The 13,347-nt window shown below is 39.9% G+C and overlaps 2 protein-coding genes across 5 annotated transcripts in view; one reads left to right on the top strand and one right to left on the bottom strand.

Moving 5' to 3' along the window:
* piwil1 (piwi-like RNA-mediated gene silencing 1) overlaps positions 1-4,287 on the top strand; it is a 35,290-nt gene extending 31,003 nt beyond the window's left edge. Inside the window, exons 15-21 of the mRNA XM_015972126.3 lie at positions 2,393-2,593; positions 2,793-2,896; positions 2,988-3,058; positions 3,173-3,326; positions 3,490-3,615; positions 3,698-3,845; positions 3,930-4,287. Coding sequence (XP_015827612.3) covers positions 2,393-2,593; positions 2,793-2,896; positions 2,988-3,058; positions 3,173-3,326; positions 3,490-3,615; positions 3,698-3,845; positions 3,930-4,046 — 921 coding nt within the window. The 3' untranslated portion in view covers positions 4,047-4,287. The remainder of the gene's footprint in view (positions 1-2,392; positions 2,594-2,792; positions 2,897-2,987; positions 3,059-3,172; positions 3,327-3,489; positions 3,616-3,697; positions 3,846-3,929) is intronic.
* Positions 4,288-5,918: 1,631 nt separating this feature from the next.
* Positions 5,919-13,347, bottom strand: part of rimbp2b (RIMS binding protein 2b) — a 107,383-nt gene continuing 99,954 nt past the window's right edge. The window contains exons 23-28 of one of the 4 annotated variants that reach the window (XM_070546535.1): positions 12,580-12,683; positions 12,246-12,272; positions 11,661-11,732; positions 9,301-9,435; positions 8,408-8,452; positions 5,984-6,110 (exon numbers count right to left, since the gene is read on the bottom strand). In XM_070546535.1, the coding sequence (XP_070402636.1) occupies positions 8,426-8,452; positions 9,301-9,435; positions 11,661-11,732; positions 12,246-12,272; positions 12,580-12,683 (365 nt within the window). In that variant the 3' untranslated portion in view covers positions 5,984-6,110; positions 8,408-8,425. Of the gene's footprint in view, positions 6,111-8,126; positions 8,453-9,300; positions 9,436-11,660; positions 11,733-12,245; positions 12,273-12,579; positions 12,684-13,347 lie in introns of those variants that run through there. The other 3 variants (XM_054731342.2, XM_070546534.1, XM_070546536.1) reach the window with 3 other exon arrangements.

Below are 13,347 nucleotides of genomic sequence, written 5' to 3'. Positions count from 1 at the left end.
GTACTAGATTAGAATCTAGACCATCTTTTCACCAAATATCAAGGCAGGCTAGTGTTGTTCCTTTTTTCTGACAAATTGTGAATTGAACTGAAATCACAATTTGTGCTAGAAAAATCTAAATTCAGTCTTTTCCTAAAATCATTCAGCCCTAATTTGATCCGTGGAAAGTTTCTTGTGTGGACCATAGATGGCTGGAATATGTGAAATATTCACATTGATGATGTAATATACTTAAACTTTCAGTGCCCCTAATTACGATTTCTTTTTATTTTATTTATTTATTGTTATGTACATTGTCGCTATGTCTGTCACTAGATGTTCCAATTCAATCACGTGATTGAAATTTAACCTTTTAAAACAACAAACATTACTTCTTAAATTCATCTTGAGGTAGACATTTTCAAACGGATTAACAATGGCTTAGTTTTAATTTCAACAAGTTTCTCTACATCAATATTTGTTTCTTGTACGAAAACAAAGTAATGTCACACAATTTAAGGCAGTCAGGAAATGAGACACCAAGATGAAGCTGTTGGCAAGCAGGCTAGCAGAGCTAATGGGTCTTCAGCTTGGTGGTATTTAAAACCCGACAGTGAAGGCAGAGCAGCAGATACTTGTAACGTGCATACTGGGCATTCAACATGTGGGAAAGGACACAGCTCTGTGAATTGCTTCCTTCAAAAACTACTTTCAGTTTCGGCTTTTGTCTTCAGGCATAAAGCGAATCATCAGTCTCCATTAATTTTTTTGCCACCCACAATCCCAGTTTACAGTAAACTCAGACAAAAACACAAAACCAGCCAACAGAAAGATGCGTTGAAGAGAAATTCCGAACAGACTGCAAAACATCTGGGTTTCTAGTTCTTCTGCAGCAACAAAGCTGTGCAGTAGCTACAGGTGTTAGCAGGGAAAAGTTTGCCTGCCTGTTAAAACACTGTGTGCCTGCCCCATCACGGAAACGTGCGTCACAAAATATTGCTGTGTATCGAGTGTAAACATCATGAAAAAAGAGCAACGCTGCTCATTTAAAATATGTTCATAAAATAAACACGTTTTTTAATCATTGTATTTCCCAAGCAAGTAAAAGTGAAACAATAAGGACAACACGAGTGTGCTTCCTTCTTATTCTAATGCTTTGCTGAAAATTGTTTATTTTAGTGCTTTCCTAAAAAGTGTCAAATCAGGACTCCATATTGGCAAATACTCTAAATCAAATGACTCAATTGAATCGAGGGCACAAAAAACTTGATTGGAACGTCTCAGTCACCTTAAGCACTGTTTTTTTTCCCATCCTTTCTACACCTACAATGTCGGAAACATAGTGAAATAAGCTTTACCCCCAAATTCCACTACCTCCGGCACGAACTCCGGAGCAAAATAGGTCCCGTTGTAGTCAGTCAGAGCAATTCCACTACTGCGGCCGTGCTCCGGCAGTGCAGCGCAGTGCGCTGCCCTCTGTTCCGGCGTCCGGCAAAAATAGAATCGATTCCATTTTTGCCGGACGCCGGAGCACCTCCGCAGTCAATGGACAGGAATCACAACTGCCCAACAGGAAAAGGAGCAAGCACAACTTCCGTTTTTCACAATAAATCGATAAACAAAAAATCAATTTTTGTTTCATATGCACAGGTTTAACAACTTTTAACAACTATCAATGGCGGCTGAACTTTAAATGCACAAAAGTAAGCCATAAATACAGTTTCCACTATCAAAGTAGTCACACTTTGTTGATCCAAACACTGCTGATCTCTCAACACAAATGATGGGCAGATTAAACAGTTCATTTCAATGCTTCTCCCACACAACAGGTGTTTGGATCTAACTTCTGCGTTTATTGCTCGGACTGTATCGCAAGATCTCGAAAATCCCGCGCATGCTTGTTTGCCCACCTCTTGTCTCCGCACCGGAGCGGAGCCGTTGTAGAGCGGGTACCAGTAAAAACTGAGTTTGGAAGCGAGCGGCTACGGAAGTCGGGGGCGGAGCAGAGGTAGTGGAATTTGGGGGTTAGATCGTGTGTGCAGCTTGTTCACTCTTGTGAAGCACACAGACACTGGTGCTGTAACCAGATTCATAGTCTTCTGCTGGTGTTGATATCAGTGTCTCCCCTACATAGGCTCAAGCGTGACTCTGCGACACGCACTGACGTCACAAAAGATCCTCCTATAGCACAAGAACATTCGAGTAGCTTGGCTGTCATAAGCTCAGCTCAGACGTAACACAGCATCAGATTACTTCATTGATGACTTCACATTAAGGAAAAGGGGATGTCTCTTCAAAAGGCTTCTTTTGTTACTGAAACTCTAATCCATAGGAATTTTTTTATGTGGCTCTCATCCACTTTAGACTATCAAAGCAGGTGTTGAAGAAATTTTCTGGTGTTTTCAATTTTTAGGTGGTGGTAATCCTCCCCAACAACAACAAAGACCGGTATGACACTGTGAAGAAGTACCTGTGTTTGGACTGTCCAACTCCAAGCCAGTGTGTGGTGGGCCGTACCCTCAGCCGACCTCAGGCACTCATGACTGTTGCAACAAAGATTGTACTGCAGATGGCATGCAAAATGGGAGGAGAACTCTGGAGCGTGGAAATCCCTGTAAGTACAAGAGCAGTTGATCCAAATCTCCTGGTTTGTGGAAAGCTGTAGAATTAGACGCCAAACTATAATTTTGTTTTTTCTCAAGACAATTTTTATAATTTTGACAATTTGTGAGGCAGTGTTAGTTCAGCGAATTATATCAGCTTCATTGTGAGAACATTACCCTGACTAAGTTGGCTGGCGTGTGTGTGTGTAGCTCAAACAACTGATGATCGTCGGCATTGACTGCTACCATGACACCACTGCTGGGAAAAGGTCCATTGGAGCTCTGGTGGCCAGCCTCAATCCCACCATGAGCAGGTGAGTGTCTTCATGCTACTGGTCCACTTCTGTTCTGTGGATTTTCCAAATGTTAATATCTGAACGCTTGGTAACGCCTCTGTTTTTTAAGGTGGTACTCAAAATGTGTACTGCAGCACCAGGGTCAGGAAATTATGGATGGACTGAAGACTGCCCTAAGTGGTGAGTCCCCCCCCCCCTCCACACACACACACAGGTCTGCATAAAGGCATTAAAGTACACTTTTGCCCACTGTTTAACTGTCATAACTGACTGTGATTTGTTAATTTTCTCCAGGTGCACTGAAGGACTACCACAAATTCAACAACTGCCTACCCGCACGTATCATAGTGTACCGTGATGGCGTAGGAGATGGACAGCTGCAGAGCGTGGTCAACTACGAGGTTTCACAGATAATGGACTGCATCAGGTCAATGGAACAAGACTACAAGTGAGTTCAGAGTTGGAACTGCAAGTTGTCCAACTTAACTAAAAGGGACAAAATTCTACTTTTATCTTGCTTCAGTAAATTTTTAATGATGCTCTCACTATAAAGCACCAATAAACTTTTCTAAATTGAAGCATCCTTCTATTCTTCCTCCACCCTGTTGTAGGCCCAAGCTGAGTGTGGTGGTTGTGAAGAAGCGCATCAGCAGCCGCTTCTTTACCTACTTTCAAGACAGACTGACTAACCCTCCACCAGGCACCGTCATCGATACCGAGGTCACCCGTCCAGAGTGGTATGCTGTCTTTTTAACTGTCTTGTGTTGTAAAAGAGGGGGTGGGGTGTCTTGTTTTTTCTAATTTCTTATACTTTGGCAGGTATGACTTCTACATTGTAAGCCAGGCTGTGCGATCCGGAAGTGTCTCACCCACACACTACAATGTGGTGTACGACACCAGTGGGCTGAAGCCTGATCACATGCAGCGCCTCACCTACAAGTTGTGCCACATGTACTACAATTGGCAGGTGGGCTGGCGTCAGAAATACCTTTTGTAATAAGTGCATCATTTACTCTTGAATTGTTGAAGTTGTTTTTATTTTGTGCTTTAGGGGATCATCAGAGTTCCTGCTCCCTGCCAGTATGCCCACAAGCTGGCTTTTCTCGTGGGACAGAGTATTCACAAACAGCCCAACGCACAGCTGGATGACTTCCTTTTCTATCTTTAAGAACAGAAAGATAGTTTGGTCTGATATTCTGCAGACCATTACAGTTCTTTGGCAATTTGGTAAAAATCTTGTTCACATTTTCAATGTTGCCGTCTAATGTCATCAAGACCACGCCAGTTTGTGTTTGTGATGCAATTGTGTTCTTTGGTTTTCTTGTGTCTTCAGTTAAGCATTTCTGTAGGTTTTGCCACCAAGGCTTTTAGTTAAAAAATTTAATAAACTTGATACTCTTGGTGATGGACATCTGAGTTTTAAAGGGAATGAGAGGTACACACATAACAAAATAATAAATTTATTTAGAATTTTTCTTTTTAAAAAAGATCACACATGCACACCCACACAAGATTTTTGTAACCATCTGTATAGGCCGATAGTTCTTGTCAAAGCTAGCACACAATTGCAGACTTAACAGGATGGTCTTAAAGACACCATGGGGAAAGCTTGCAGTTTGATTATAAAGTTATATGTACAAAAAAGGCAGTTTGAAAATCAAGTATAAACATTTAAAAACAATTTTACAAATGATCAAAGTACAAAAAGAGCTGTCACTCAAATCTGAAGTAATGTCAGTGGACGTGGTCCAGAAATAGGATCAGTTAACCATAGATCGCTACAGCTGCTCGGCCAAAAAAGTGTAAGAAAGTATTAGAATGTTTAGTGTACATTCCCTTTTTTTTCTTTCTTTTTTGGCAGTTTTACTTCAACTTGAGTAGAAATCAGGCTTTGATTTTTATTGGTTTTCTAATTGATGCAATGAAATGGAAAAACGGGAGATGGGGGTGGACAGTTACTTCTCATGCACAAAATCGGGCTCTGGGGCAGCTCTGAAAATACATAGGCTTTCAATTTATTTTACATTCACTACATTAAGGTGTAGATATTATGATATACAGTACTTATATCCTGCAGCAGCTTAATTTTGGACACTGAACAGGCGTCAATGACTGGGTTGGATAGAACTAATGTTGGAGGGATACACGGGCCAGTAGAGGAAGCCATGTCTCACTGCAAGAAGTTAGAATACTAATGATCTGAAGGGTTGCGTGCACAAACCAGATTTGTTGCTAATACCACTATGAAACTTGTCCTTGAGGTTTTCTTTCATGTTCTAAATTAGTTTACACTGACGTGCCCTATCCTTAGTCACAAATGTAGTTTGAAAGGGTTGGATGGACAGTGGACACAGAACAGCATGGAAGTTCTGGCTCTAGGAAACACCAGTCACCCTGCATATCACAAGCCACATTTTAACATCGGTTAACTATGGAATAGCACTGAAATTGAATAGGAGAAAAAAAAACTGCAAGCTACTGGACAAAATATTAACCATTGTGCAATTATAAGGCAAATACATGGAGGTTTGATCTACCAGGCGTGCTTTTTTTCCTAAGTGTCCAACAAGCTTGTTGAGAGAGGGAGGGGTCAGCAAAGTGTGATCAGTTATACTGGATGATCAAGGGGTCAGGAGGCAATGTGCTGAAGTAAAGCATGCAGACCTTGAGCGACTGACTGCTCTGGACAAGTGGTGTGGTGTGGACTAAGCTTTACCTGAGCCATGAGTAAAAAAGGATACTAGCCAGATGCTTGGAGTTAGTAGATGCTGGGGTGGCCCAACTAAAATACTCAGGGCCCTGTTTACTCCTAGCCTTAGGCCAGTAGCACAACATTACATTGTCCAACACCAGGAGGCTGTGGGACAAATGTATGAAACCGGTAATGAAAATATGCTTGTACTGGTAACAAATTACATTTATCATAATACACAACAGATGTTCAAAAATAAAGCATTTGCTAAGCTCACAAATGCCATCAGTGCGCTGCCTGATATTTCACGAGGAAGTGGATGCCACTGCACAAGTGTTGAGAACAAAATTATTTTACAGCGCCAAATCTCTGTAACAGTTTCTTCCCTTTGGAGAGCAGTCCCTTTTTCGTTTCGGAGGAGTACAAGTCCATGGGGGCCCTGAAGGGACTGCCGGGCCCCACGGTGGCAGAGCCGAGGATGTGTGGACGCACCGTGGGAGAGGGTGCTCTTCTGTACGGAGATGATTTTTCCAACGGAACCTAATGGGAGACCCGTAAGGGACAGTTGAGGGTGTTAAAAAGTCAACCGTCTCACACCACAGTCACTACACCCCCACCTTCTTTTCTGTCTGAGTAGGGACACCATAAAGCTCTTAAGTCTACCCCCCACCTGGAAGTTGACCTGTGCAGCTAAGTATGGATTCCTCCCCCCGCCAGGTAGGAACAGTGGCTTTTTAATTTTAAATCCAGCTGAAATTATGTACTAAAACAGAATTTAGGCTCTAGCTTTTCCACATTGCTTTACGACATTTCCCAATTATAACCATCAAAATCAATATGGCTCCTTTTACTTAAATAAAACTAAATTTTCGGGGGGACACATTTTTATCACATTTTCTTTCTTAAATGAAGTACATACTTATACTTGTGAGTTACAAAGAGACTGCTTGTCACCAGTACTTTTCTGTAATCATGAGCTAAAAGGCTCTTAAATTGCACTTTTGTACAGATTTAAGTTTGCACAAGGCTTTTCTCTGTTTATTCTGGATAGATATCACAATCTGCAGCACAAATAAATATGAGAAGTCAGTTTAAAGTGAGACTTGGTAGCTTTGTTGGGCAAAATAGTTTCATATCCAATGACGAATAGAAAGTTGGAGGAATAAAATGCATGAATTCACAGTTGCAAACCTGATTGTTGTTGGTAATTTGTGTTAGCTAAACTGAGTCATTTGACTGTCTGGGTTACTTTAACATGTCATTAAATTAAAGTAAAAAAAATATATATATATATATACATGTAATGATTGTGAATAGCAGCTTTAAATTCTCACTTTAAACATCTTTGAATTAGTAAGCTTCACAGAACCGGCTCTGAATTGAGAACTAAGTTTGATCAAAATTTTCTTTAATAAAAAAGATTTGTTTTACTAGTGTATTTCTGAGGGGTTACTTATATTTATTTATTCTTTTGTATTTCCCAAAAAGTGAGGACATCCAGCGAAATCTAAAGAGGAATGCTTTGCAAATATATTTTAAAAGTATTTTCAGTAGTTGAAACTGAGAATTAATTTTGATTGATTTGCAACAAATTGTGACAAACACCAGATCAGAGCTATATAAATGAGGTCCTTCACTTATGTTTTTAATACACTTGCAGTGCTCTTAATTAGTAATGAAGGCCTTGTAAGTCACACCTGTATCAGCACGAAGAATTTGGATGGAGAAGAATGTCACTTCAGACAGCAGGATTTCGAGTCTCATTTTCTGATATTTGGACATCTCGCCTCTGATTGGCTAACAGCAATGCGACTACCACTGACTGCAACGTTGATTCCACAAATAACGCAAGCATGAAGGAGTTCTGCTGTGAGGTGGAGTTGCTAACGCTAACTGCTAATGCATCGGCTATTTGAGACATTGTCTGCGGTTTCCTGGATGCTAAAACAGCCTTCCCCGTCACTAGTTTAGATGGGCGAGTCCATGAATGATCAGTGACAGTGCGACATAGATCTGTCCGGCTTTTCAAATCTTAGCGTTTCACTTTATCAGAAGCTAATGCAGGAGATGTTCCGCCTGCATGTCAAACTTGGTGGCCGATCATTTTCACAAATAGTAGCCTAAGTAAAAAATAGTTTCACAGTGAGACCTCTAAGAAATACTTTTTATGAAGCACCACCAGGATGTCACAACGATAAGTTTGGAGTTCCTGGAAGGTTCTATTATTTCCTCATGTGACTGATCTGCTCTTGGTTCATCTAATCAGCTGTGAGATGTTTCAGAGGGAGCTTTACTTCTTCAAATTATTATGTTTTAAGATTTTACAGAATGAAAAAATATTGTAAATTATCTACAAAAATAAATTCTCAGTTTCAAAGCTGAATTTTTTTTGGTTTTGAATCAAAAATTAAAATCTTTGTGCAACTCTATTTTATTTATAAATTCATTACATCATCCCAACTTTTTGTGAAACAGTATGGTGAAGCGTGTTGCACTGACAGGACTGCTGATTTTATTTCCTACAGCAATTGTGCAAGAATGGCCTTTTAGCGTTTCATGAGTTACAGCAGGAGATTTATTGCAGGAGACGGACATTATCATGTACAACACTCAGAGAAACAACTGAAGATACCACACTTGTTTAATGCATTGCCTAGGGTAACTATGTCCACCCAAGACGAAGAGCTGAATGTTTTGGTTGGGAAAAGATGACTGGTGGGAAAACCAAAGGAATGTCAGACAAAGTATCCGTGTTGCATACCAGGAACTAAGGATACCCATGCCATCTGCATTAGACGAGAGGAGCGTAATCTTGGTATCCTCAGTTGCTCACTTACGTGATGGAAACAGAGCCTTTAAGGTGTGAAATGAACACTCTTCTTCTGTTTTGCCAAGCAGGTGAGGAAAAAAAGAAATAAAAAATATATGGTGATGGCATTTCAATAGTCAGCACATTGACAATGGTAAATAGAGGGAAAGAAACTTCTGATGACACCTACAAATTTTTTCAACAATTGCATTATTTGTTAAACAAAAATAACATCACATATTTACATTTTGTAAATAAATTACCTCTGAAATTATTCTCTGATGGCAACATAGGCTAAGTGACCTCTGCTTGTCAAATTTACAAGAAAGCATATTACAAAACAAGGCATTCAGGAGCAAATACAAAAGTGCTATGCTCGACTCATCTGGATATAAAAGGTTCATGCATCTGGACTATATACCATGCTGAGCTACAGACTACATACTTCATCTTTCAGTACAACAAAACTATTGACTCTATTAGAAATCATTTAGGATCAAACACAGAATATATTCATAAAGCATCTGTTAGAATGTTACATATGCATGTGCAAAAAGTGTTAGCTGCTGTTTCTCCAAGACATAAGTAAAAATTCACAGGAGCATTTCCCCATCTGCTTTACGCTCACCGAGAATGCTTTATGAATACAACATGTCAGTTTATTAGAACAATGCACAACTTCCCCCTTTCACAAAAGGAAACACGAGAAACAAAAATACCTCTGTCAAGTTTTAATATTGGTTTCATTTTCTTAACCGTTTATTTCTTCATTTATATACAGGGTGATGCTCTTAAATCAGAAATCCTTTTTGCACTTGGCTCAGTGAGACACACACGCACAGACACGAAACCAAAGGAGTTAGAGGGAATAGAAAAGAGCAGATGGATGACAGAGGGCTAGTACTGCGAAGGAGCATGTACCCTTTTGGTCTTTATCCGTGCTGGAGTGTCCTGGGGGTAGCGAGATGGTGAATCAGTGAGAAAAACCTCAACATCATCAGGCACTTCTTCTAGAAAGTTGGAAGGAACAAGACCTTTATGTCCATTCAGCTCACCCTGTGGGGGAGACGAGAGCAGTGAGTCTCTCCTGCTGATCTGTTTATTTTTAAGTATTCCTCCCAATTCTGAGAAAGAACTATGACATTAGGATTAAAAATTGCTGCATTTTGGCTTTTTATTTTTCTGACAACAGCTCATGAGTTGGCTGTGAAATGTGATTGATTAGTTTTACATCCTGCTGCTCCAGCAGGTGGTTTCCCCAAACTTTGTCAGAAACTGTGCTCAACATATTAGCAGCACAGCGGCTGCTACTAGCTTGTAGCTGCTACTAGCCAACACATGTCTACACGACGGAACTGTTTGGCCCCTTGTTTTCAGTGACATAATTTGTTCTGCCCTCTGTCTTGTTTTTCCTGTTTTTTGTGTTTGGGCCGCCTGTTTTTGGAATTTTTACCAGTCATCTTATGGAACTAGGATTGGGACAATATGACATGTAACTTGTACCAAGTTTTGTAACTTGTAACATGATTTATGGCTGTGACTTTTGTTTTATAGCATGTAATTCACATTTTCTAACAAGTAACTTTCATTTTGTAACAGGTAAATTAGTTTTGTAACATGTGGTGCCTAACATGAAACTTTTATTTAGTAACTTGCAGAAAAAAATGAATGTACAAGTTTCAAATCAAATCACAACTTTCAAAACACATCTCAGTCTACCAATACACAACATTTTGTCCCAATTGTAGCTTGCTTCCAACAGGAATAGTCTTGGACAGGATTTCAAGAGTCATGATGACTGTCATTGGTTCTTTGGGAAGGAGGCTAGAATTGGGACAAAATGTTTAGTACTTGAGTATTTGAGTTTTGTAACTAATGTCCAGAACGGTTCATTTTTCACCAACATATTGACCTACACATGCCACCGTCATCTGCAGACATAATTCCATAATTTGAGTGAAGTTTCTATTCCGTCTTCTAAAGCCCAGAAGATTCTGCAGTCCTTGTTGACATTTTAGGGGGGACAAGATGTCAGCCTATGTTCCCAAACAAAGCTTTCTTTTGATAAGACTGCAGGATTGCACACTCTCTTGAAAGATGAACTTTTACAACTCATAAGTTAATTAATCATTAAATAAACATATGGTTGAATGAACAAATGTTATATGAATAATAATATTAATGTTTGAATAACCTGTGCATAATTCAATGAAGTTTAAATGAATTTTAATATTACAATGAAACATTTTGATGTTATGATCGGTAATGTTTGGTTTAACAAGTGAATCATTATCTACACCCATACACAATGTTCATAAGATATAATTTAAAGTTAACGTCATGCACCAGCCCCCCATGTCCTTGCATGGACAAGCGGGTTCAGGAAATGGATGGATGTTTATGCACCTGGCTGGAGGCAAATTGAATTTTTTTTTAATGACTCTTAACTTTTCATAAATTACAGCAACACGGAGCCTAAGTCTCCCCCCCTTGCGGGTGGGTCATGGGTCCCCGGAAAAACAAAAAAATTCACGCAAGTCAACGGGGCTAAAAAAGCTATTTTCTAATCGCTTTGCCTCGAGTTACTTTCCTTCTAAAATGTTAGACTTCTATGACGTCACCACATAATCTCCTCTCCCGTAGCTTTGCTGCTGCTTACCAAATGGCCATATTTATGGTGGTTTCCTTCATCTGAAGGAAGGATATGAAGTTCGCTTAACTTACAGCCATTTTCCCTCTGTTTTCTCCGTGTCTGGTTCGTGAAGCGCATTTGTAGTCCTGAACTTGTTTTCACACAAAACCAAAAAAATGTTTCCCCCATTCAGAAATAAGTGTGTTCTTAGTGTCAAAATGCATCTTGTAAATTCATGGACATCATATGTACAATCCATGGCACATAGCAAACGGAATTAGAAAATAGTGTTTTTAGCCCAACTGACTTCCATTCATTTTTTTCATTCTTCCAGGGACCCATGGTCCGGAAGTAGATGGGCTTGATGTAGGCTCCCTATGACATTGAGTAATCAAGCTGGATTTTGAAGGGTTAAAACTCTCTAAATGGCTGAAGTTTTTATAGATTTGAGCAGGACTGAAATTGTTTAACAGATCCATGAAAAAAATAAGTAGATACAAATATGAATGTATACATTTTATAGCCATTTTTACGAGTGGACATTTTTGTCCTCTAAGGTCACAAGAGGGTGTAAATTAAAGTAATGCCTCAGGGTTAAAGGCCTCGTGTTGCTTTGTGTAATAATGAGATGCAAACATCATTTACTTACATAATAAAATCCATCTTCATCTATTTCACCAAAAACTGTGATGACATCACCGGCACTGAAAGTCAGTTCAGCCTATTGGGGACAAATAAAGAAATCTTCAGATAAGTGCAGCTTTATCTGTCATTGTACTAAACAGCATTTTATGTGTTTTCTTGGTAAAACATCAAATCTACTGGAGTTTGATGAGTTTAAAATGTTGTGCCTCCTTCTCCAAATCAATGTGATGCATCGTAAATACGACAATGCCGTCAGAGCAGATTGCAACTGTAAATGCATCAAATGTTGTCACTTTGAAGACAGGATTGTAACACTGGGCACATCTCTTCAATGGGATAATCCAGACCACACAAACCAAACATGGCGTATGTACAGCAAGTAGGAGAGGTTGACACAAAAGACCAAACTGAGGAGGGGAGATGCTGGCTCAGATGGGGCAGGGGGAGTGGGAGGGGCAGTATTTGTAACCATCAAGAATAAAAGGGCCGTGGCCTGGCATCCGAAGCCCATCTCCTCTTTTTCACTCCAACAGACGGGGAGGAAACACACACACATGGCGTATACGGTACCCTCCTCACCCTCACTCACCTCCTCCTTCAGTCTGCTGCCTTCATACTGTGACGGTGGCAGCGCCAATAGAAAGGTGAGAGTAAGTGAAACCAGGGAGGGGAGGGGCCAAAAAACAGCATGGGAAAGTAGTCTTTAAAAAGCAGCATGCTAATTTCAAATCACAGCTTTTCTGAAGACGAGCTCTGCCCTTTTCATTTTAACACTGCACCATTTATTGGATGCTTTTTCAGTTCCTACAGCTTTGTTGTTTTTATGTTTTCTTAATTTATGTTTACATAAATGTTTTTACAAAAGTCGTTTCACAAAAAAGATCAGTGCCAATTTAAAAACCGGATCTTCTATAGATCGATACCTCAACATCAACATTCGGAGAGCTCTCGCGGGGGTCATAGTCGTACAGGGCCACCATCCTTCGTGTGGACATCGGATACTGCCGTCCACTTCGCCTGTTTCTTTCTGAAGGAAAAAGTACCACAAAGAAGAGAGAAGTAAGAGTATTCTGTGGCATAAATGTAAAAGCTTACTGAGATTTTTAAAAATGACACGAAGTACATCAGCATCCAAACAGAGTTTAGGTCTTGAGTTACTTTCCTTCTAAAATGTTAGACTTCTCTGGGGGTTTTAAAAATCATTTTTCATGCCTTCTAAAGGGTTTTCAAAGTTTTCTTTTGGACATTAGTGGATTGTCATTACTCGTGTTCCTTCTGCTCTTTGTAGTGATGGGCATTCCGGCTCTTTTAAGAGAGCCGGTTCTTTTGGATCAGCTCACCAAAAAGAGTCGGCTCTTTCGGCTCCCAAGTGGCTCCTCAGATTTTCTGCTGCGTAGAGTACATTTATAACCAAAATAATGCAAAACTATATGTAAAATGATTTACTAATGTAAAAAAAATGCAATATATCAAATATTTATAATTTCTATGGATTTAGTAACTGAACTTTTTAAAAAATCTCTTCTTTCCGACTGCTGGCGCTCATTTTCTCACCATCTTCGTTGCACTCTCCTCTCTCTTGCTCGCCTTTTTCCTCCTCCTCATTCCCTCTCATCTCCCTCCACCCGCATGTTCTCTGCTGTGTGTCTGTCTGAGTCTGATCCTCCCTCTTCCCCGCCCCCTACTGCTGT

The sequence above is a fragment of the Nothobranchius furzeri genome, chromosome 17 (assembly GCF_043380555.1).
Source record: "Nothobranchius furzeri strain GRZ-AD chromosome 17, NfurGRZ-RIMD1, whole genome shotgun sequence".
Lineage (NCBI taxonomy): Eukaryota > Metazoa > Chordata > Actinopteri > Cyprinodontiformes > Nothobranchiidae > Nothobranchius > Nothobranchius furzeri.
This window is presented reverse-complemented; position numbering and strand designations above follow the sequence as displayed.